Source organism: Mirounga angustirostris, unplaced genomic scaffold, assembly GCF_029215605.1.
Source record: "Mirounga angustirostris isolate CCGP_5_RB_7025 unplaced genomic scaffold, mMirAng1.0.hap1 SCAF_1, whole genome shotgun sequence".
Lineage (NCBI taxonomy): Eukaryota > Metazoa > Chordata > Mammalia > Carnivora > Phocidae > Mirounga > Mirounga angustirostris.
Genome location: NW_026991709.1, coordinates 205,069,735 through 205,089,840, shown reverse-complemented (window position 1 = coordinate 205,089,840; position 20,106 = coordinate 205,069,735). Strand labels below are relative to the sequence as shown.

Here is a 20,106-nt window from a genome sequence, read left to right as displayed (position 1 = left end):
ATGAAAGATATGAATCTGCACATCCAAGAAGCTCAACAAACTCCAAGTAGGATAAACACAGAGATCCGCTTTGAGATACATGATAAGCAAACACACACAATCTCCTCTATGCAAGCCTCTTGGCCACCCCTTCTATCCAGGCCTCTGGCACCTGGCACCTGATCTCTTATGTGAACACTCAGCAGTGAACTAGACAGATGTGCATCAGGTGGAGTCCCAGTTTTCACAAGGACACAGATACACTAGAACAAACACTGAAGCTATTAAGTTCAAGCCATGAGAGTGTTCAAAGAAATGAAACACAATGAGGTAATAATGAGTGGACAGTGGTGGATACTCAAGGAGGGCCTCCCAAGAGGGTGCTCTTGAAACTAAAGGATGAGAAAGAGGCAAATTCAGGAAAACCAGAGCTTCCCAGACAGAAGGGACTACATGTGCAAAGGGCCTGGGACAGGTACAGGTTGATGTAAAAGAGGACCAGAGAGGAGGTCATGGTAAGCAATGGGGACAACAAAGGAAATGAGGCTAGAAGTCTTACTGGGAATCTTTATTCTAGGTGGGGTGAGCAGTCATGGAAAGACTGTACAGCAGGGGTGTGCCATAATCTGGCTTCAGTTTTTAAGTCCAGTCTGGAGAATGGAATGTAGGAGTGAAGCAGGTTAAATTTTCCAAGACGGCCACAATATCTCCCATTCCACATCCTCTTCACAAGGTCACCTTGACATAAGGCCCACTGAGAGGGGTGGGGTCTATGTCCCTTCCTCTTGAATCTACAGATTCAAGTGCCAGAAGTGACAAATGACACCCAAGGCTGGGTTAGGAAGGGTAATGCAGCTTCGGTCTTGTTGACTTTCATCCTGGGTGGCCGTCGTATGAAACCTGACCACCCTGACTACTGACCTGCTGGTAGGAAGCCCAGGCCAGAGGGAGAGGCCCATGTAGCTGCCCTAGTCCACAGCCTGTGAAGAGGTCCCAGCCCTCAGCTGTGATCAGTTGCAAGCCCTGGAAGTGAACATGCCTGCAGATGATTCCAGTCCCCTATTTGTGGAGTCACCCCTAAACCTCAAAGCCTTTCCAACCAAAGAGCAGAAACAATCAAAATCAGCTCTGCCCTGCCCAAATTCCTTATCTACAGCATCTGTGGGCATCATAAAATGGCTTTTAACACCACTAGTTTGGAGATGGTCTATTAAACATCTGGAGTAACTGAAATTTAGGGGATGGGAAAATTGGGAGAGACCCAAGTGGCATCCAAGAGACTAAAGAAGAGAAGGTGTTGTGGAATGAATGGAGTGAGGCCAGGGCTTGCACCAGGCTGGAGCAGTAGATGGGGGAAAGGGGAAGAAAAAAGCGCAGGATGCGTTTTGAAGGTAAACCCGAGAGAACTTGCTGTGTTCGATCACCAAAGGAGCGGGTGGGTAAGAGGGAAGACTAGGGCTCAGGACTGTGCCAAGATGTTCACAGTTGGAGCGAGGAAGGTAGCATAGAGCCCCCATCTCCTCCCCACCAGGCCCGGGCGACTACATATCCCAGCATCGCTCGCTCAGGCCGCGGGAAGGTGAAAAAAAAAAAAAAAAGTTTGGGCCAAGCATTCCCGGAATGCGCTTCCTGCTGGCGCGGAGCGGGGGGCGGGCGGGGCTGGGGAGGGCGGGGGGCGGCGCGGCCGGAGCCCGGGGCGCGCACTCGGCCCGGCCCGGGCCCCAGCATGGCCGAGCCGCTGCTCAGGAAAACCTTCTCCCGCCTGCGGGGCCGGGAGAAACTTCCCCGGAAAAAGTCGGACGCGAAGGAGCGCGGTGAGCCGGGGAGGCGGCCGAGGAGGGGGCGCCGAACCCCGCCCCGCCCGGGAGATGGTCCCGGAGCTCCAAGGCGGGACGGCTGGGGGGCGAGGGGGAGCCCCGCGGAGTCCCCTGCGGCCCCGGGTGGGGGACAGAGAGCGGGCAGGGGTCCTGGCAGGAAGGGGCTGGGTGGGGGGGAGAGGGGGCGCGGACCGTTATGTGCGCCTGGCTCGCGATGCCGGCGCTGCGGGCTCCTTGCGAGGCCCGGGAGGGGGCCTCGTCCCTGACAGGAAATGGGGCCGAGACCGAGCGCCTGGAGGGTGGAGGGGAGGAGGAGTTGGGAAGTTGGCAAACGGGCCCAGTCAGTCCAGGCTGGGTCACCCTGCGCCCTGGAGACCCGGGACGGGAGATGGGTAGCGAACTCCTGCAGAGGAGGGAGAGAGGCGGTGCATCAGCCACAGTGGCCACCCCCCAGCCCCCTCCCACCTATTAACCAGTGACTGCAGCTGCGCCCACCTTAAGCAGCCCTAGGAAACTCTCCCTTTTAGACGGGCGGGGAAACTGAGGCACGGAGCAGTTGGGTCATTTGCCCAGAGCCAATGAAGTGACTTAAACAGCTCTTTGGACAAGCTACTAATAGAGACCCCCGAGACAGGACCCAGGGCGTTGGAAATCAGAGTTGACCAGAGGAGGGAGTCCACCAGCAAACTAGAGCTGGGAGCTGCATGGGACGGAAAGTCCAGGAAGGAAGGAGTTAAAGGAGGGAGGCCTGACGACTCTGCGATCTGACCTTCCCCCCCCTCCGCCCCCAATCCTTTCCCAAAGATTCCCAAGGTTCCTAGAGCAGAGAGAAGGGACAGGGGTGCCCACGCACAAACACAGACAGGAAACAGCCCAGGATGTCAGAGAAGGGAGAAGGGAGTAAAGGGGAGGCCCCAAGGCGTTGACCGTGGGGATCTGGACTGGGCTGAGAGACAGGGCCCACTCCAGGATGGGAGCAGAGTCTAGAAGACAGGCAAGGGGTGGTGGGTGGGGGGAGTGCTGTAGAAAGGGGGACCCCAGCACTAGTTGTCGCGCCTGCTCCTGTCTTCTGAAAGGAGCAAGCCAGCCTTCACTGTGGGCTGCGTGCTTGACCATAACCCGGACGCCTAGGAAGCAGTCCCCACGAGTTCTCTGATGCCTCCCCGGAGGGGGGCATTGAATTTCCCCACTTCACAGGAGGGCACTGAGGCTCAAAGATGGAAAGCAACTTGCCCAAAGCCACCCAGTAAGAAAGGACAGGGGCAGAGCTCCATGCCAGGGGTGGGAGGTAGAGCTGAGAATGCAGGGCCCAGGTCTGGAGATACCCCACTGGACACCTGAGGTTGAAGGGCGGAGGGACACCGTTTGGGACCCCAGGACCTAAGAGCAGGTGGGCTCTAAGCTGGCAACCAATGAGATTGCTGGCCTTTGCCCGCCCATTCCAAACAAACTCGTGGAGTGAGTGCCAGCACTGTGTGCACCCCAGCCCTGGCCCCTGCTGGGGAAAGAGCCAGCGGCCTGGGGCTGCACTGGGGGCAGCTGGGTCTCACTCCCCTTGCTCTCTGCCAGGCCGCCCAGCCCAGCGCCCGGAGCCCAGTCCTCCAGAGCCAGAGCCCCAGGCTCCCGAAGGGTCCCAGGCTGGAGCAGAGGGGCCCCCAAGCCCTGAGGCATCTCGGAGCCCAGCTCGGGGGGCCTACCTGCAGAGCCTGGAGCCCAGCAGCCGCCGATGGGTGCTGGGTGGGGCCAAGCCACCGGAAGAGGCTGCTTTGGGTCCCAGGGCACCTGGCAGTGGGGAGCCCGCTGGTGAAATCTGGTACAACCCTATCCCTGAGGAAGACTCCAGACCCCTGGCACCTGAGCCCGGGGGACCACAACCAGGCTCAGCTGAACTAGAGGGCCCGGCCTCACAAGGTGAGCACAAGCCTCATACCTCCAGCCCCCCAAGATGACCACAAGCCTCACCCCCGTCCCAAGCCCAGGCTTCCGAACCCTGAGATCTGCTGTTCCCCAGGCACAGCCCCTGCCAGCCCCCCAACCAAAGCCTCCCGCACGAAGTCCCCTGGCCCAGCCAGGCGCCTCTCCATGAAGATGAAGAAGCTGCCTGACCTGCGGCGCCGACTGAGCCTGCGGGGCACCCGGGCTGGCCGAGAGCGTGAGAGGGCCGCCCCCGAGGGCTCCGTCATCAGCCGTTACCACCTGGATAGCAGTGTGGGGACGCCGGGACGGGCAGCAGGGGCTGGGGCCCCTCGGGGCCCTCGGGCCGGTTACCTCAGTGATGGTGACTCACCGGAGCGCCCAGCAGGGCCTCCATCGCCCACTGCCTTCCGGCCCTACGAGGTGGGCCCATCAGCCCGAGCACCCCCTGCCGCACTCTGGGGCCGCCTCAGCCTGCACTTGTACGGGCTGGGGGGGCTGCGGCCGGCACCCGGGGCCACCCCAAGAGACCTCTGCTGCCTACTGCAGGTGGATGGGGTGGCCCGGGCCCGAACGGGGCCACTGAGGGGGGGGCCGGATTTCCTGCGGCTGGACCACACCTTCCACCTGGAACTCGAGGCTGCCCGGCTGCTGCGGGCCCTGGTGCTGGCGTGGGACCCCGGTGTCCGGCGGCACCGGCCCTGCGCCCAGGGCACTGTGCTGCTACCCACAGTCTTCCGAGGTAGGACGCCTGGCTGCAGGGGAGGAGCGGTGGGCACAGGGTGCAGATCCCCCTTTCCCCAGTGTCCAGGGTGGGGGTGTGCCTTGGAGCAGGGGGCCAGGGCATAGAGCCTGTGGGGCCAGACCCCACAGACCCCCTTGCGTCTTCAGGCTGCCAGGCCCAGCAACTGGCAGTGCGCCTGGAGCCCCAGGGGCTGCTGTATGCCAAGCTGACCCTGTCAGAGCAGCAGGAAGCACCAGGCACCGCTGAGCCTCGAGTCTTTGGGCTGCCCCTGCCGCTGCTGGTGGAGCGGGAAAAGCCCCCGGGCCAGGTGCCCCTCATCATCCAGAAGTGTGTTGGGCAGATCGAGCGCCGAGGGCTGCGGGTGAGCCCCCTGCCCCATTCCAGCTGGCCCTCAGACCTAAACCCCAGGACACCCAGCAAACAGAGGCCAGGCCTTCCCCACACATCCGCCCTGCCTGAGACACAGCTAGCTCCAATCCCAGCTTAGACAAGGGCGGGAGGCTCCCCTAGACCACAGCACCCAGCCCAGAACCCATAGGTCATCCATCTGTTTAGTAATACATGGTCCCAGACCTTCTGGAGCTCAGAGTCCGATGGGAGAAAAGACATGATTCCAGTAACTCACAGGTGTAAAACTGGGGCTGGCACAAGAGTGAAGAAGCTGGGAGAGCTTAAAGCAGGGTCTGATGCTGGTTGGAGTAGTCAGGAAGGGCTTCCCAGAGGAGGTGACAAGTGAGCTGAGAAGGAGGGTGGTGCCGGGACGAATGATCCAAGCAGAGGGTTTCCAGGGCCAGGTTGTTCAGGCAGCCAGGTGGGGACCCCATGACAGGTGTCAGAGGAGCAGAAAGGCAGCTGGTGAAGCCACAGCCAGCCCCCAACCCCTCTGCCCACTGCCACCCTGACCCAGACCTCCAGCCCCCACCCCACCCGGCCCTGATCCCTTTGTAGCACAGGCAAGAAGATCTCTCTCTGTCCCCACCCCTAGGTGGTGGGGCTGTACCGTCTGTGTGGCTCGGCAGCCGTGAAGAAAGAGCTTCGGGATGCCTTTGAGCGGGACAGTGCAGCCGTCTGCCTCTCTGAGGACCTGTATCCTGATATCAATGTCATCACTGGTCAGCATGCCCTTCCTGTCCCCTGCCTGCTCCCTATTCAAACTTCACCTCAAGGGAGTCCCTGTGACCCCTCTGCTCTGGGACCTCACCCTTTCTGCCTGGCTTTGTTTTCACTTTCCTATGCCTGTCCTCCTCTTCCCCCTCCCAGCCCCAGCTGACCCCTCCAGCCTCAGAAGCCAGGGATGCCCTGACCAGAGTGGGCCCTGTGTCCACAGGCATCCTCAAGGATTATCTTCGGGAACTGCCCACCCCGCTCATCACCCAGCCCCTCTATCAGGTGGTGCTGGAGGCCATGGCCCAAGGACCCCCAAGCAGGGCACCCTCCAGCACCGAGGGCACCCGTGGGCTCCTCAACTGCCTGCCAGATGTGGAGAGGGTAAGTTGGACCTGGTGGGAGTGGGCAGGACTGACTGGGCTGACACCAGTAGAGTGTTTCACCCACACCTGAGCCCATGATGTGCATGAACTTGAGGCACTGTCACAACCCTAGAAAGTAGGTGCTATCAGTATCCCCACTTCATAGCTATGGAAACCTAGGCCCAGAGCAGTTAAGTGAGTTGCCCAAGGTTGCACAGCCAGGATATCACAAAAATGCAGGCTCTGAATACAGGTCTGTCAACCTACCCACAAGGGAGGTTCCCGGCTGTGGGATCCTGGAGAAGTCCTGACCCTCTGTGCCTCAATACCCTCATGGGGTATAAACCCTAACACAGGATTAATGCTAGCCCTGCTTCATACAGAGAGGATGGGACAGGCACAGGAAAGTGAAAACAAAGCCAGCTAAGTTGCCTTCGTCCTCCGTCTCCCTTCCAGCATAATACTTATATCAAAGCCTTAGCTCAGCCATCAACCAGCTCTGAGATCTCGAGTTTCCCCACTCTGGGCCGCCTTAGTCTCCCCTCAGGTTTGACAGGGGGCCAGCTTCACCCGCCTCGTGATTCCCAACCGTCTTCTCTCAGGCCACGTTGACTCTTCTCCTGGACCACCTGCGCCTCGTCTCCTCCTTCCACGCCCACAACCGCATGACGCCGCAGAACCTGGCCGTGTGCTTCGGTCCCGTGCTGCTGCCGGCGCGCCAGGCACCCGCCAGGCCCCGCATCCGCAGCTCTGGGCCGGGCCTCACCAACGCAGTGGACTTCAAGCGCCACATCGAGGTGCTGCACTACCTGCTGCAGGCCTGGCCAGGTGAGCCCGCCCCTGGCCCGCGCCGCCGATCCCGGCCAGGCCGCCGCAGCGATGCTTTCTCGGGCGACCAATCAGAGTCTCGGGCTTCAGGCGTGCCACGCCCCCCCCCCCCCCGCGCCCGGCGTGGACCCGTGCGTAAACCGGTACCTGGTAGCCTCAGCAACCCGTTCAGATTGGGCCAATCCCGCTTGACGCGGGTCGGGTCTCCCGTCGGGCCAATCAGGGGCCTGGTTAGCTAGGCAGCCGGCCAGTCACGAGCCCCGCTCTTCCCCGCAGATCCCCGCAGGCCCCCGGAGCCTCAGGACCTCGCCCCGTACCTGCGGCCCAAACGGCAGCCGCCGCTGCACTTGCCGCTCGCCGGCCCCGAAGTGGTGGCTCGGCCCCGCGGCCGGGGCGGCCCCGAGAGCCCCCCCAGCAATCGCTACGCGGGCGACTGGAGCGTCTGCGGACGGGACTTCCTGCCGTGCGGGCGGGACTTTCTGTCCGGGCCGGACTACGACCACGTGACGGGCAGCTACAGCGAGGACGAGGACGAGGAGGCGGGCGAGCCGGCGGGCGCCGCGGACTTCGAAGACGACTTCGAGGCGCCCTTCAACCCGCACCTGAACCTCAAAGACTTCGACGCCCTCATCCTGGACCTGGAGCGAGAGCTCTCCAAGCAGATCAACGTGTGCCTCTGAGCCGGGCGGGGCGGGACCCCGGTGACGAAGGGCCGGGCTCCTGGCTGCTGAGGCGGTGCCCCGGCGACCGAGGGGACCGGAGGGGACCAGACCGGTCGCCCGGGCCGCCGTCCCGGTTGCTGGGGAGTTGCCTAGTGACCAGCCAGCCCGTTGCTGAGAATCATTCCTCGTTTCCAGTGCTCAGTGGTGGGGCGTTGGTTGCAAAGCCTGGGGACTGGGGACTTTCGGGACCAGCTGTTGGGGACATCTTTTCTAAGTACCAAGGGCTTCTCCCCTTGCTGCCAAAAGGCACTTCTCCCGCTTGCTGGGCTGGCCTCTCTTGCCCCTCCCCCTTGGCCCGGGAATCACCAGTTACTGTGAGCATCACCCCGAGATGGTGAGACACCGCCCCCCCCTTCTTCTACACCCCCAACCCCCACCCCCACCCCGTCAGTCTTCTTGCTGCTGCCAACCAAATCAGTATTAGCTTTAAGCACCGCGCTCTGCTTCTCCCTGCCCTGGAAGGTCCAAGGACTATCATGAGGTGCTATTTGGGGCAGGGTGGGGGAAAGCCCCTATCCTGGGCTCTGGCTGGATTAAGGGCAGCCCAGGGCCTTTAGAAAAATAGCTGGTTTCCCCACCCTCTCTTCCAAGGAAAACCCCGTGATTGCCTCAAACCAGGAAATGGAGATAGCAGAGTCTGGCCCTTCCCCTCCCCTGTTCTTCCTCCACATCCCTGAAGAAACTGAGCACTTACAAGACCTCCCTTTCGGAGGGGCCCCACCTGAAATGTCAGGCTGGGGGCACTTTGGTACGGAACATATTTATTGCCTCCGTGCGTGTGTGTCTGTGTGTGAGGACTAGTGTGCATGGACACGTCTGGGACAGGTGTATGGGGCTTTCAGGGACCTCTGAGGGGGAAAGAATTTGCAGTGGCCAGGCACCCTGAAATCCCCAGTAATGGAGCCTCAGTGGGCCCCAGAGTTCCAGTGGGAGAGTAGGTTCCCTCCTGTCTCCCCCTTTTCCCTCACTTCCATCTTTGTGGACAATAAATCAGTATGCACAAGTTCTGGAATGAGTGCTGGGGCCCACATGGGTGGTTTATTCAGTGTGCCCAAGAGGAAGGGAGAAAGGGCAGTTGTGCCCAGAGAAAAAGGCCCAGGAGCTCTCCAGTGCTGCCAGGGAACCTCTCTGAGCTCTGACCCAACCCCCCAGCCCCACCCTGTCTTCAGGGAGGGTTGTAGAGTCACTGGACCTGATCAGCCAGGTCCAAGGCAGGCAAGGATGAGACTAAACCAGCCAGGCACAGTCTAGGGGTGGCAAGGCCAAGGGTACTGACCCATGAGGCCCTACACAGCAATGGAGCCATCTCGGAAGTCCGTCCTCCCAATGAGGATGTTGACCACAACCGGGTGGCCACCTCGGCACTGCTGCTGAGCATCACGAAGCACCTCGACCACCTGATCTTCTTTCTCCCGTGAGAGCAGCAAGCCCTGGGCCCCAAGTCCCATGGCTGCCCGGTGATAATCTAAAAGGGGAAGTCAAGTCAGATGGTGGCAGGGACCTAGGCCACCATGCAGTCAGCCCAGGAGAGGAACACATGGAACAGCTTCCCCCTCTCTTCACCCTACCCCAGCTTCTCACCAGTGTAAGCCAGGCCACAGGCCACATTGCTGCCCAGAGAGGGCACCTGCTCCCGAGAAATCTGGGTCCAGCCAGCATCATTCCCTATCAAAGCGATCACTGGGATCTGCAAAAAAAGGATGAGGTCAGGCCACAGCCTTCAGTTTTAAGGCTTGGCCAGCCAGAGGAAAAGACAGGGACAGGACCTTTGCCAGACAGAAGCAGCTCCCTCCCTAGCCCTGCCCACCCCTGATGACCTCTCCCAGAACCCCAAGCTCTGAGCTTCCCTCTGGGCAGCTCGGTCACCTTGTGTCTGACGAAGGTGTCAAATTCAATGAGGTTATAGCCAAAAGCTCCATCGCCAAACAGGCACCACACCTGAGCAGGGAACAAGGCTGGCTGAGTGGCTCACTGCCCAGAGAACCCACTCACTGCCCCCCGCCTCCAGCACTCTCACTCACCTCGGCATCCGGCCGGCACAGTTTGGCCCCGAGTGCAAATCCTGCACCAACACCCAGAGTCCCAAAGGCCCCTAGGAAGACCAAGAGCAGGTGGGTGTAGAGGGGCCCGGACCATGCTAGCTGTCCCAGGCACAGGCCCCTCCTTACCAGGATCGAGCCAGCACAGGGGGCCACGGGGCTGCACCAGGTGGGCGGCAGTACCCACGAAGTCCCCACCATCGACCACCAGAATCGAGTTGTCAGGCAGAGTTTCCTCCACCAGCTGCAGTACCCGCACTGGGTTCAGGTGCTGGGCTACAGGCATCAACCCCTTCTCCCTGCCACGGAACAGCACACGTCAGCAGGGCCAGCAACAGAGCCTTCCAGGAACCCACAACCACACCCCCAGCCCATGCATGCGTCCACTCCACCCGGTCCCCACCGAAAGGTCTGCTCCTTCTGCCGGTCAGCTTGCCGAAGCTCCTCTGTCCAGTCTGAGGCCCACGTCTGGCCCTTAAGGCCCTCCACCAGCCTCACCACAAAGGAGCCCACGTCTCCTAGGGAAGGAAGAGGATACAGCTGCAGGGAAGTGGCCTCCTGCCCTTCCAGCATCAGAGGCCCAGTGACAGCAGGAATCCAATGGCAACATTCCAGCAGGAGACAAGGAGGCAGGCTGGGGATGTTCCCAGGGCAAAACAGGTAGAACACATGCCAGAGTCTGCCAGAACTAGGTTAGGGCAGCCAAGGTGAGGCGGAGAGCAAGGCCAGAGAAATGAACATTTAGGAAGCACAAAGTGGGTGAGAATCCCAAGCAGCCTTGTTGCCTGCCTCCTCCTCACCCCCCAGATCAGGCAGTGCTGTCAGTCCCGCCTCTAAAACACGTCCCTCCAAACACCTTCATCAGCCAAGCATGTCTCTCCGACCCAGATATGCAGAGTGCTTGTGAAGTGACCGAGAAATGGGCCAGTGATGTACTTTTCATTTCGATCTTAGAAATGATTCCATGGAGGCTCAGAAGCGGAGTTTGTCATCCCTGTCTGTGTCCGCTCCAGGCCTCGTCCTTTCTGTCCTGGCCCGGGTTAACGGGCCCCTGGCCTCCACCTGCCCTCTCTGTCTCACTGCCTACCAGCTACTACAGTGGACCTGCCCAAACACGAATGCAGCAATGCCACTTCTCTGTTTGACTCAAGAGTTCCATGTAGCAATAATGCAATATATGTTAAGAAAGAAAAAAAAAAAGAAGATAGCAAGAGGGGAAGAATGAAGGGGGGAAATCAGAGGGGGAGACGAACCATGAGAGACAATGGACTCTGAAAAACAAACTGAGGGTTCTAGAGGGGAGGGGGGTGGGAGGATGGGTTAGCCTGGTGATGGGTATTAAGGAGGGCACGAGCTTCATGGAGCACTGGGTGTTATGCACAAACAATGAATCATGGAACACTACATCAAAAACTAATGATGTAATGTATGGTGATTAACGTAACAATAAAAAAAAAAGTTCCACGTAGCACAGTCAATGTGCTTGGAACAATGGGCAGAGCAGAGCACATAAAGGCTGTGGGAGCAGACTGAACAGGGATGGCACGACAGGACAACAGAGGCCTCGGGGGCCCAGGAGGAAGATCTCTGTCCTCCAGGCAGCTGGCAGCATGGGAGGGTTTGCAACCAGGGGCACGATCACATGCACGTTCCCAGGCCCCACCATTTGTTCATCCAGAAGCACCCATGAGTCTGAGAGCCAAATGTGTGTCCCTGGCTGACTGGGTGCCCACCGGGGCAGGGTCTGGGCTTTCCTCACCGGCACCTGGCTCAAGCCAGCTACAGCAGAGGTCAGAAGGAAGACAGGGAAGCGCATATATGTGTTGGGGGGGGGGGTGGTCCCAGGAGCTCACCCTGCACGGCTTCCTGGGGCTTCCAGAACATGTCTGAATTAAGCAACATCTCTTTCCGGTTACGGTTGACAATGATGATCTTGCTGCTGCGGCTGAGGACACGGCCATAAGACAGACGGAAGTCACACACGGCTCCTGGAGTGGGGAACCAGGTCTCAGTGTCTGGACAGCCAGTGTCCCACCACCTTACTTAATCCACCATAGCAAGCTAAGCACAGAAGGGTCCCCATCCTTCCTTCCTCTCTGTACCAGTACCGCGTGCAGTGACTTCACAGCTCCCCACCCCTCAAATCTGGGCTGGCCTCGGGGACGTGCTCTGACCAATAGAGTGTGGCAGGTGAAGGCAGGCGTTCCCGAGATCAAGCATCAAGAATTGTGGCTTCTACTGTCTCTCTCTTAAAAAACCTTGCTCTCCCATCCCTGCATGTTTCTCATCCTCCACCAAGTGAGCAAGCCCAGGCTAGCCTGCTGGATGATAAGAAAGCTGGAGGAAGAGGTAGGGAAGAGTGAAAGAACTCAGTTACCCCTGCGAAGGTCATGTCAGCCTAACCTGTAGTCAGCCAAGGCCAAGTACATGCGCCAGCCCAGCCCAGATCAGCCCAGATGCCTTCCTGCCTCTCCACCTACAGACTCATGAATGAGCCCCATCAAAACCAGAAAAACTACCACCTAACCTCTAGGTGGACCTTAAGAAATGATAAGTTCAAGTCACTGAATTTAGGGATGGTTATTACACAACAGAGAACTGATACAACTATTACGTGTTGGGCAGGACTCCAAATACTTCACATGAAAATGTACATGCCATACGTGTCTGTGCTATAGAAATCCTGTATGAAGCATACAAATGCAAATGCAGAACATAAATACTGCAGGTGCCCTCTATCCGTGCATCCTCCTCTGTGCGAAGCTGAGTCCTACAACACAGCGGCAACCTTGCGAGAGTTTGCCTAGACTTCAAAGTACACGGTTGGCCAAACCCCTGAAAGGGGAAGGGGTGGGGCCCAAGATAAGACGGTGGGTGATTATGAGGGTAGGGTGCCAGTAAGTACCTGACTAGGAGGGTCAGGGTCACAAAGGCGGGGGGGGGGGGCGGGGTGCCTGGAGGGAGGCAAAGGGAAGAGGGCAGAGGAGGCCGAGGCCCACCTGCCAGAAGGACAACATCTGCTTTCTTCAGGGCAGCGCTACGGTTCTGCCGGATGTGGAGGGGGTGGTTGCGGCCCAGCAGTCCTCGTGCCATCCCTCCCAGGAAGCAGGGGATGCCAAGGGTCTCCACAGCAGCCCTGAGGATCCAGGCAGAACAGAGGTAGTATAGTGTCAAGGGCATGCCCCCACCCCACAAGGCAACAGGCGACCAGGGACCAGGTATTTGACAGTAAGGGCAGAGCTGAGCCTTCTCACCGAAGTTTGTCGGCAGGTGTCGGGGGCAGCAGAGCCTGGCTCCCCAGCACAATCAGCGGCCTTTTGGCTCGGCTCAAGATTTCCATACAGCGCTGAACCTGGGATGAGAGATGGGGCTCAAAGAGCCCACCGTGTGAGTCACCATCAGCCCCCAAGATCAACGCCCCAATACTGACTCAAAGAGAGACTGTCCTGCCAGGTGGGGGTCCTCAGCCAGGGAAGAGAGGCGATTCACCTGCTGGGAGGATGCCTGGGGAATGTCCAGAGGCAGAGGGCCCTCAGGCTGAGGCTCCCAGGCTCCTGCAAAGAGGTTGGCCAGGTAATTCTCTAAGTACCTGCAAAGGTGAGAGGAAGAGGCGGTTACCAGGATCAGTGACGGGGGCTCCAGGAGCTGGAGGAGGCCAGGGTCTAGGAGGGAAGTGAGACAGGCACAGGAGTGGACCAGCAACACCCCAGGAGAGGCACACGCCAATGGCCAGTCTCCAGCAGCCGGTTTCCCTCAGAAGCTTCTGGCGACTACCCAATCGCACACAGACCCTCAGAAACAAGTGACACAGGCGGGGAGTACCACGATCAGGGCCACAGACGGCTGCGAGGGCAGCCACATGTGGCTCCTCCACTTTCTAGCTGTGTGACCCGGCGAGTGACTTAACCTTTCTGAGGTTAAGGTAAAATGTAAAAGGGAATCTCCCTTCCAAGGTTCACTACCTATCCATCCAGGAGATGAAGCACTTTGCAAAACACTGTATCATGGAAGCTACTAATATCCCCAGCACTCAAGCCGCTTTCTCTGGCTTCTGACAACTCCTTCTGTCTCCTTACTCATTGGGTCCTAGGGCCCCAACCACCTGTGTGGGCCTGTGCAGGGCCTGGAGACAGAGAAATACCTCCTGCCCAGCTCTGACCTCCCTGGGGAACACCCAGCCCAACCAAAAACAAGACACGTGGGCGTTGGCAGAAAGCAGCCAGAGCCTGAAGCTTGTTTTTCTTTTAAGGAGGAACCGAGATTGTAGAGAATGAGGAGAGACCAAGAAGAAACCAACATAAAAAGAAAAGGCAAAAAAAGGGCTAGGGGCCGAGGAGGGGGAGCCCAAGAGAGAGGAGGAGAATGGAGGAGCGCCTGGGTGGCTCAGTCAGTTAAGCGTCCACCTTCAGCTCTGGTCATGATCCCAGGGTCCTGGGATCGAGTCCCACATCGGGCTCCCTGCTCAGCGGGGAATCTGCTTCTCCCTCTCCCTCTGCTGCTCCCCCTGCTTGTGTTCCCTCTCTCGCTGTGTCTGTCAAATAAATAAATAAAATCTTTAAAAAGAAATTTTAAAAAATTAAAAAGTAAAAAAGAAGAGGTGAATGGGGGATGGGGGGGGAGCGGGGCAGGGAACAAAGAGACTGCTGTCACCGCCACAGAATAAAACTGCTTGAAACTTGAGCCTACCTGACAGGGTCACCAGACACTTCCTACATGTTCAGGACTCCTGAATCCCCCTCTGTATTTGTGGATCCCTAACCATGTTGGAGAAAGGATGGGAGATACCCTGCCTCACATGTGATAGGGACACTGGACTCCAAACGTATCCTTATTTAAGAAAATAACAGTTAATTATTCACTCCCGCATTTTACACTATCAAAATGACCTTGTTTTATTCTTCACAGATTCTTAGTCTAGAGAGAAAAACAGGCAACGCTCCTCTATTTTACAGATAAGGAAGGTGAAGTCAAGAAAGGTTAAATGATTACACTGTCCACCTTAAACTTCGCCCTATGTTAACTGTATCTCAATTAAACTGGTGGAAAAAAAGAAAGGCTTCACCATTTGCTCAAGCTTAACACAGCTAGTTAGCCGCAGTCCTGGGATTTGGACCCATCTCTCTGGGCTTTCACTTCATTCATTATAGACAGCACATAGCTCTGTGGACAAAGCACTGAGGGGTCCTCCAGGCTGAATCCTCATGTGCCAGTAACAAGCTGGGTGACTTCATGCCAGTGATTTGGCCCCCTTGGGGCCAGTTACCCAATCTATGAAACACCCATCATAATACCTTGCCATCTTGACTCAGGTTGTTATAAAAGACACATGAATAAACTGCTACTCCCTGAGCCGGGGCAACGGCCTGCCTGTCCTGGTACCTGCTAAGTATGGCACTCGCTAAGTATGTGGTGAAAGGAGAATGCAAGGTGGAAGGGGAAACATAGGCAAAGGGAAGGGATAGAGGGGGAAGGAGAACTGACTCTCCTTCCTGTGCTGTCAGCCAGGCCCATCTCAGTGGTGGACCAAAAACAGATCTCTTTCACATACCTCTGCCTGGGCTAGAACCCCTTTCTAGCCTCTCAACTGAAAGAAGCCCCCCTCAAGTTTGTAGCTCTTCTAGGAAAACCTTCGAGCTTGTCCCTTATCCTGGCCAGATGGAGGTCCAAGCACTCACATGTGATCCACCCGTGTCTCTGCATCTCACGGCCACCACCCGGATCCAGGCCACCACTGCCTCTCATCCCAAGGCCCACCACACCTCCTCCCTGGCTTCCCAGATTCCACCCAACCCCACAGTCCATTCTCCAAGAGCAATCGGAGGGAACATAATAAAAACCTGAATCAGGGTATCCCACACCTCTGCTAAAGGCCCTGTAATGCTTCTCAATGGAACTCAAATTAAAAAAAAAAAAAAAAAAAAAAATCCAGGTCCTCCCAATGGCTCCTGCTGGCTGCTCTGAGCTCAGTCCCTGTCCCTTTGCTCACCTGCTGCTGCCACATAGGCTACCTTGCTTTCCCAACCCACCAAGTTTGCTCCTGCCTCAGGACCTTTGCATATGTAGTCCCTCTACCTAGAATGCTCTTCCCCTGGCTGCCCTCCCCCCACTCAATTGATATGGAAGCCGATGAATGAGTCAAAGGAGGGACAGATGCTGGCAGGAAGTTACAAAAGAGGGCAGGGGGCTGGAGAGAGCATGGTGGGAATGGGGCTACTCACCAGGAGACCAGTCGACCCATGAGGCCCTTGGGCGGATTGGCTGGCACCACCTCCTTCTGGACCATGAAGTAGGGGTACAGCACATCAATGGGCAGCTCCACAAACACTGGGCCTGCAGAGGGGCAGGGAGGATACTGAGCCTGCCATGCCTCCCTAGACCCAGGCCTTAGGGCCTGCCCACTGCCCAGCACGTGCCCCCCACCTACCTGGGGTGCCCGACTGGGCAGCAGCCATCGCAGCCCTCAGAGTGGGCACGATGTCTCGCACCCTCCGCACAGAAGCACAAAATTTGCACAGTGGCCTAAACAGGGACATCTGATCAATGGCCTGGAGTGCACCCCGGTTCTGGTGGAAACAGAGGCGTCCAGAGAGTCAACACATGAGCCTTCTGAGGCTCCCTGGGGCCCCCACCACCCACCAAGGACAAGGCACCTGTAGGAGCATGCTGGCAGCCCCACCCAGAAGCAGGACTGGGGACTGAGCTATCTGGGTGTTCTTCACTGCAGTCACCGTGTTGGTGAGGCCAGGGCCTGCTGTCACTGCGGCCACACCCACCGTCCCTGAAACACAGAATCCATCACAGCCATCTGTGCCCACTCTCCTGGCCACCCCTGAAAAAACTCCGCCCCTCGAAGACCTCCCATCCCATTCTCCCCAGCCCTCAGCCCTCTCTGCTCTGCCCTCACCGGTTAGGCGGGCCACGGCATCGGCGGCAAAGACAGCTGTGACTTCGTGGCGTGTGTCCACCACACGGATGCCCAGCTTCTCGCAGGCCACCAGCAGCGGGGAAATGTGCCCACCGACCAGTGTGAAGAGGAGCCGCACGCCATGGGCCCTCAGCACAGCTGCCACGTTCTCCCCACCATGCTGAATGCTTGCCTTGTCCACCTGGGCCCACGGAGGGGGAGGAGCAAGATGATCAAGGACCAGAGCAAGGGCACCAGGGCAGGTAGGGAGAAGGCAATCTCACTCCCCCAAGGAGGGGGGCAGGACAGAGTCAGAGAAAGTCTGATGTTGGTTAGGCACCTAACATACTATGTGCCAGGTCCAGGGCAACAGGACATGTCATCCTATCAGATCATCTGGTGATTATATCCTTTTGCAGCCAGGGAGACCAAGACTTGTCCTGGCAATAGTCAAAGTCCCATATAACCAATGCTCTTGAGTGCCCTCCTTCTATTACACTGCCTGTCTTGAAGGCAGTGGGGCAATCAGGGTGAAGGAGAGGGAAAATGGATCCCGAGAACCCGAAACAGTTTGGCCAGGGGCTACCTGCCGAGATTCCAGAACTGCCTGCCCTCCAGGGCCTGGTAGCCTGACTGCTGATTCCAGCCTGCTAAACTTCCTCCCACTCACTAGGAGGCAAGCCCAGTGGGCAGGCCCAGCCAACTGGCTACAGCCACCAAGCACCTGGCACACCAGCAGCCTGCTGGCACAGATCATGCTGAGGCTTCCCAGACCCTGCTTCCCCAGTGCCCTGCACAACAGAGGCCTCTGCCTTAAACCTCCACAGATCCTCAAGGCTACTAGCCTTGCTCCCGTTGCTCCTGGTGAAGAAAGGAAGGACTGGGGAAGGAGTCCGGGGAAGGGGTAGATTCCTGAGGGAGGAGCCAAGTAGTTCAGAGTGAGGTCTGTGGGGTCAATTCTTCCCAAAAAGATCACCTATGGCAAGTTACCACACAAGCTGTCTTGAGCCTGTTTCCTCTTGTGGGAAATAAGGGCAGAAACAAAAGCAACTGCTCAGGGACGTGTTGAGAGGTACATGACAACTGTTACAGCCCCCCCTCAGGTGCCCGCCTTTGGCCCACTCTGACCACACCGGATTTAGGGAGCAGCGCTCTGTGAAAAGGGCTCGTGGCCACCGGGGAACGAGTGGGCCGGGCGCTGAGTCAACGTGCAGATACTCCAGATTCTCTCTTCCTAGAAGCAAAGTCCAGGGCCTTGTCTGCAACCTGGCAATGGGGACAGGGAAGTGGATAGAATTTCCTGACCGAACCCCCCAGATTAGTCAGGCCTCACTTTCTCCGCCTGCAAAATACGTGAGCTACAGGGAGTGCCAGGAGCTCGTTCCTTCTTTGGCTGCCCCCAGCCCGCCGCTGATCTGTGCCCCCGCACCTTGTGCATCAACTGATAGAAGAGCCCCAGGCGGTGCGCAGCGCCCAGCAGAGCGGCTACTAGCGTCCCGCAGACCAAGAACAGGAATAAGGGGAAGAAGTTCCCAGCAGGGGCGGCGGCCGCGAAGGTCTCCATGACGCGGCACCTGAAAGAAAGGACAGGGCCAGCAGCTGCACGCAGAAATCTTTTCCAGAGGGTACGCCACCTCCCGCACGGATGCCGGGCCACGCCTCTTCCCCCCCCCCGGTTCTGCACGGCCACGCCCCTTACACCGCCTGTCTCGGGACGAGGCCACGCCTCTCGATAACCAGGCCGCGCTTCCTAAGACGCCAGCCCCCCCCTTACGTCACCACCATCGCTGACACTAGGCCACCACAGGTCAATGCGGCCAGAACGGCCTCAACATGCCTTTTAACACTCACCTGCTTCTCAACGAATTGGCGGGAAGCCCCGCCTCTCTTTTACACCTGGATCCGAATCTCAGCCCAAAAGTTGAGCCGGCACACCCCGCATCTACGTCACCTGGGACGAGGCCACGCCCCCAAGCTAGTGTGCGCCCCTCTCCTAAAGCCAGACCTCTGCCCACTGCGAGCGCCGGAACTCGACCGTACACCCCAGGCCGCGGGTCGAGGTCAGACGGCTTCTCCCACCCCCGGGGCACTCTGGCCTTCACCTGCGGGAAATGGCGCTGACTCCAGAGGAATTCGGCGCCCTTCGTGTCACGTGACCCAGGCCCGTGGCCTGGGGCGGGGGGACTGGGCCGGAGCTGTGGCTGTGACCCTTTCTCTCACTAAGATCAGCAATGCCCTGTAGGCCAGCCCGACGCGCGTGCGCAGAGCCGTAACCACGCTCTGGAACACAAGCACCTCCTATAAGGACCCTGTCCCTACTGGCCGCTCGCGCACAGGCCCCGCCTTCCTCGCCTCTCATTGGCTCGCACTTCAGGTCTAACACTTTTCTTTACGAGAGGCCACGCCCCTCGGCGGCTTGTAGGAGCCGAGACCCCCTGGAGCCGGCTTTCCGCGGCCGTGCATTGGCCCCACGTTTCAGCCTGTAGTCTTCGGGCTTTCCGATCCCGCCTGCTTTCACACCAGCCGTGCCGAAAGCCCCTTCAGATTAGCCGGACGTGATCGTCACAGGCCGCTCCCCAGAAGCCACCACCCGGGACCACGTCCCAGACAAGCCCCGCCCCCTCGCTCGTAGGCCCGCCTCTGCTGTTACCCCGCTTTCTTTCCCGACCTTTGGGGTTTCTCAGTTCAGAGCGCAGGGTGGTGGACATTCCGAAGCCGGAGGGGCCTGGTTCCAGCCGTCTGGCCTCTGGAAAATGATCTCCCCATCAGCGAAGGGGAAGTAATTCTAGTGCTAAGCACCCTGCTACCTTCCAAAACGAATCTTGCCATTTTAACAGTGGCTCCCATCCCTCGTCAACTTCGGGAATTTCCCTCTGAGGATTCCACCCCGTTGTTAATTTTATCTTCTGTTGAATCATTCCTACTTTTCATTTCACCCATTTAAAAAAAGAAAATAATACTCTATTTGCCCCACATTTTCCACTTATTACTATCCCTTTGCACCTCTTTTTAGCAAAATTCCTCCAGTGACTTATCTATACTTGCTGTCTCATGAGCCCTCCTTCTATTCCCTGTTGAACCCACTCCAAACTCTCTCCCTGCCACTCTATGAGAGCTGTTAGGAGTATTCCAACAGTCTCCAAGCCTGTCCCTCTCCCTTCTATCTCTCATCTACCAGCTCAACCCCACTCTCCCTGCCTATAATTAACAGGATAAAATGCAAACTTCCTAGAAAGGCCTTCTAGGTCCAATTAAATTCCCAAAGCCAATAATGAAATAGCGATCATTACTTTTCATTAAGCACTTACTACATACGAGGGGCTGTTCCATACACTCTTCACATCAACTCATTTAATCCTCACAACAGCCCTGTAGGGTAGTTTATTTTATTACTATCCCCATTTACGGATGAGGAAACGGAAGAGGTTAAGGAACTTGCTCAAGTTCACACAGCTTGTAAGTGAAAGAGGCACAATGTGAGCTCAAGCAATGCTGCTGGCAGACTGGGAGTACCTCAGGAACAGGTGCTGTGCTTCAGCCACTTGGCTTCCCCATGCCTGTCACAGGGTGTAACATTTGGGACCCACCCAGACACCCTTGCACTTAACACTGGATTTTATTCTAAATGAGTTGGAAGGCGGAGAAGATTTTGAACAGCCTAAGTCACACAAAACCTGCACACTGTTATT

The 20,106-nt window shown here is 57.8% G+C and overlaps 2 protein-coding genes across 4 annotated transcripts; one reads left to right on the top strand and one right to left on the bottom strand.

The window, feature by feature from the left end:
• Positions 1 to 1,628: 1,628 nt before the first annotated feature.
• SYDE1 (synapse defective Rho GTPase homolog 1) lies at positions 1,629 to 8,477 on the top strand. Of its 2 annotated transcripts, none has more exons than XM_064598506.1 (8): positions 1,629 to 1,793; positions 3,366 to 3,707; positions 3,808 to 4,452; positions 4,602 to 4,816; positions 5,441 to 5,567; positions 5,716 to 5,943; positions 6,527 to 6,752; positions 7,029 to 8,477. In XM_064598506.1, the coding sequence occupies exons 1-8, from the start codon at positions 1,706 to 1,708 to the stop codon at positions 7,810 to 7,812; spliced, it is 2,655 nt and encodes an 884-aa protein (XP_064454576.1). In that variant the 5' UTR covers positions 1,629 to 1,705; the 3' UTR covers positions 7,813 to 8,477. The 2 variants fall into 2 exon arrangements, with proteins under 2 accessions (XP_064454576.1, XP_045718783.1); XM_045862827.3 differs by having other exon boundaries at positions 1,631 to 1,793; positions 5,783 to 5,943; positions 7,029 to 7,813.
• Positions 8,478 to 8,485: 8 nt separating this feature from the next.
• On the bottom strand, positions 8,486 to 18,678 carry ILVBL (ilvB acetolactate synthase like). 2 transcript variants are annotated; one of them, XM_045862837.3, is made up of 16 exons: positions 18,520 to 18,678; positions 17,847 to 17,991; positions 16,418 to 16,619; positions 16,164 to 16,291; positions 15,938 to 16,076; positions 15,732 to 15,843; positions 13,003 to 13,102; positions 12,768 to 12,865; positions 12,513 to 12,649; positions 11,367 to 11,501; positions 9,917 to 10,031; positions 9,643 to 9,812; positions 9,496 to 9,566; positions 9,341 to 9,412; positions 9,056 to 9,161; positions 8,486 to 8,939 (listed from the first exon to the last, which is right to left on the bottom strand). In XM_045862837.3, the coding sequence occupies exons 2-16, from the start codon at positions 17,979 to 17,981 to the stop codon at positions 8,761 to 8,763; spliced, it is 1,899 nt and encodes a 632-aa protein (XP_045718793.1). In that variant the 5' UTR covers positions 17,982 to 17,991; positions 18,520 to 18,678; the 3' UTR covers positions 8,486 to 8,760. The 2 variants fall into 2 exon arrangements, with proteins under 2 accessions (XP_045718793.1, XP_045718792.1); XM_045862836.3 differs by having other exon boundaries at positions 18,269 to 18,632.
• Positions 18,679 to 20,106: the final 1,428 nt, after the last annotated feature.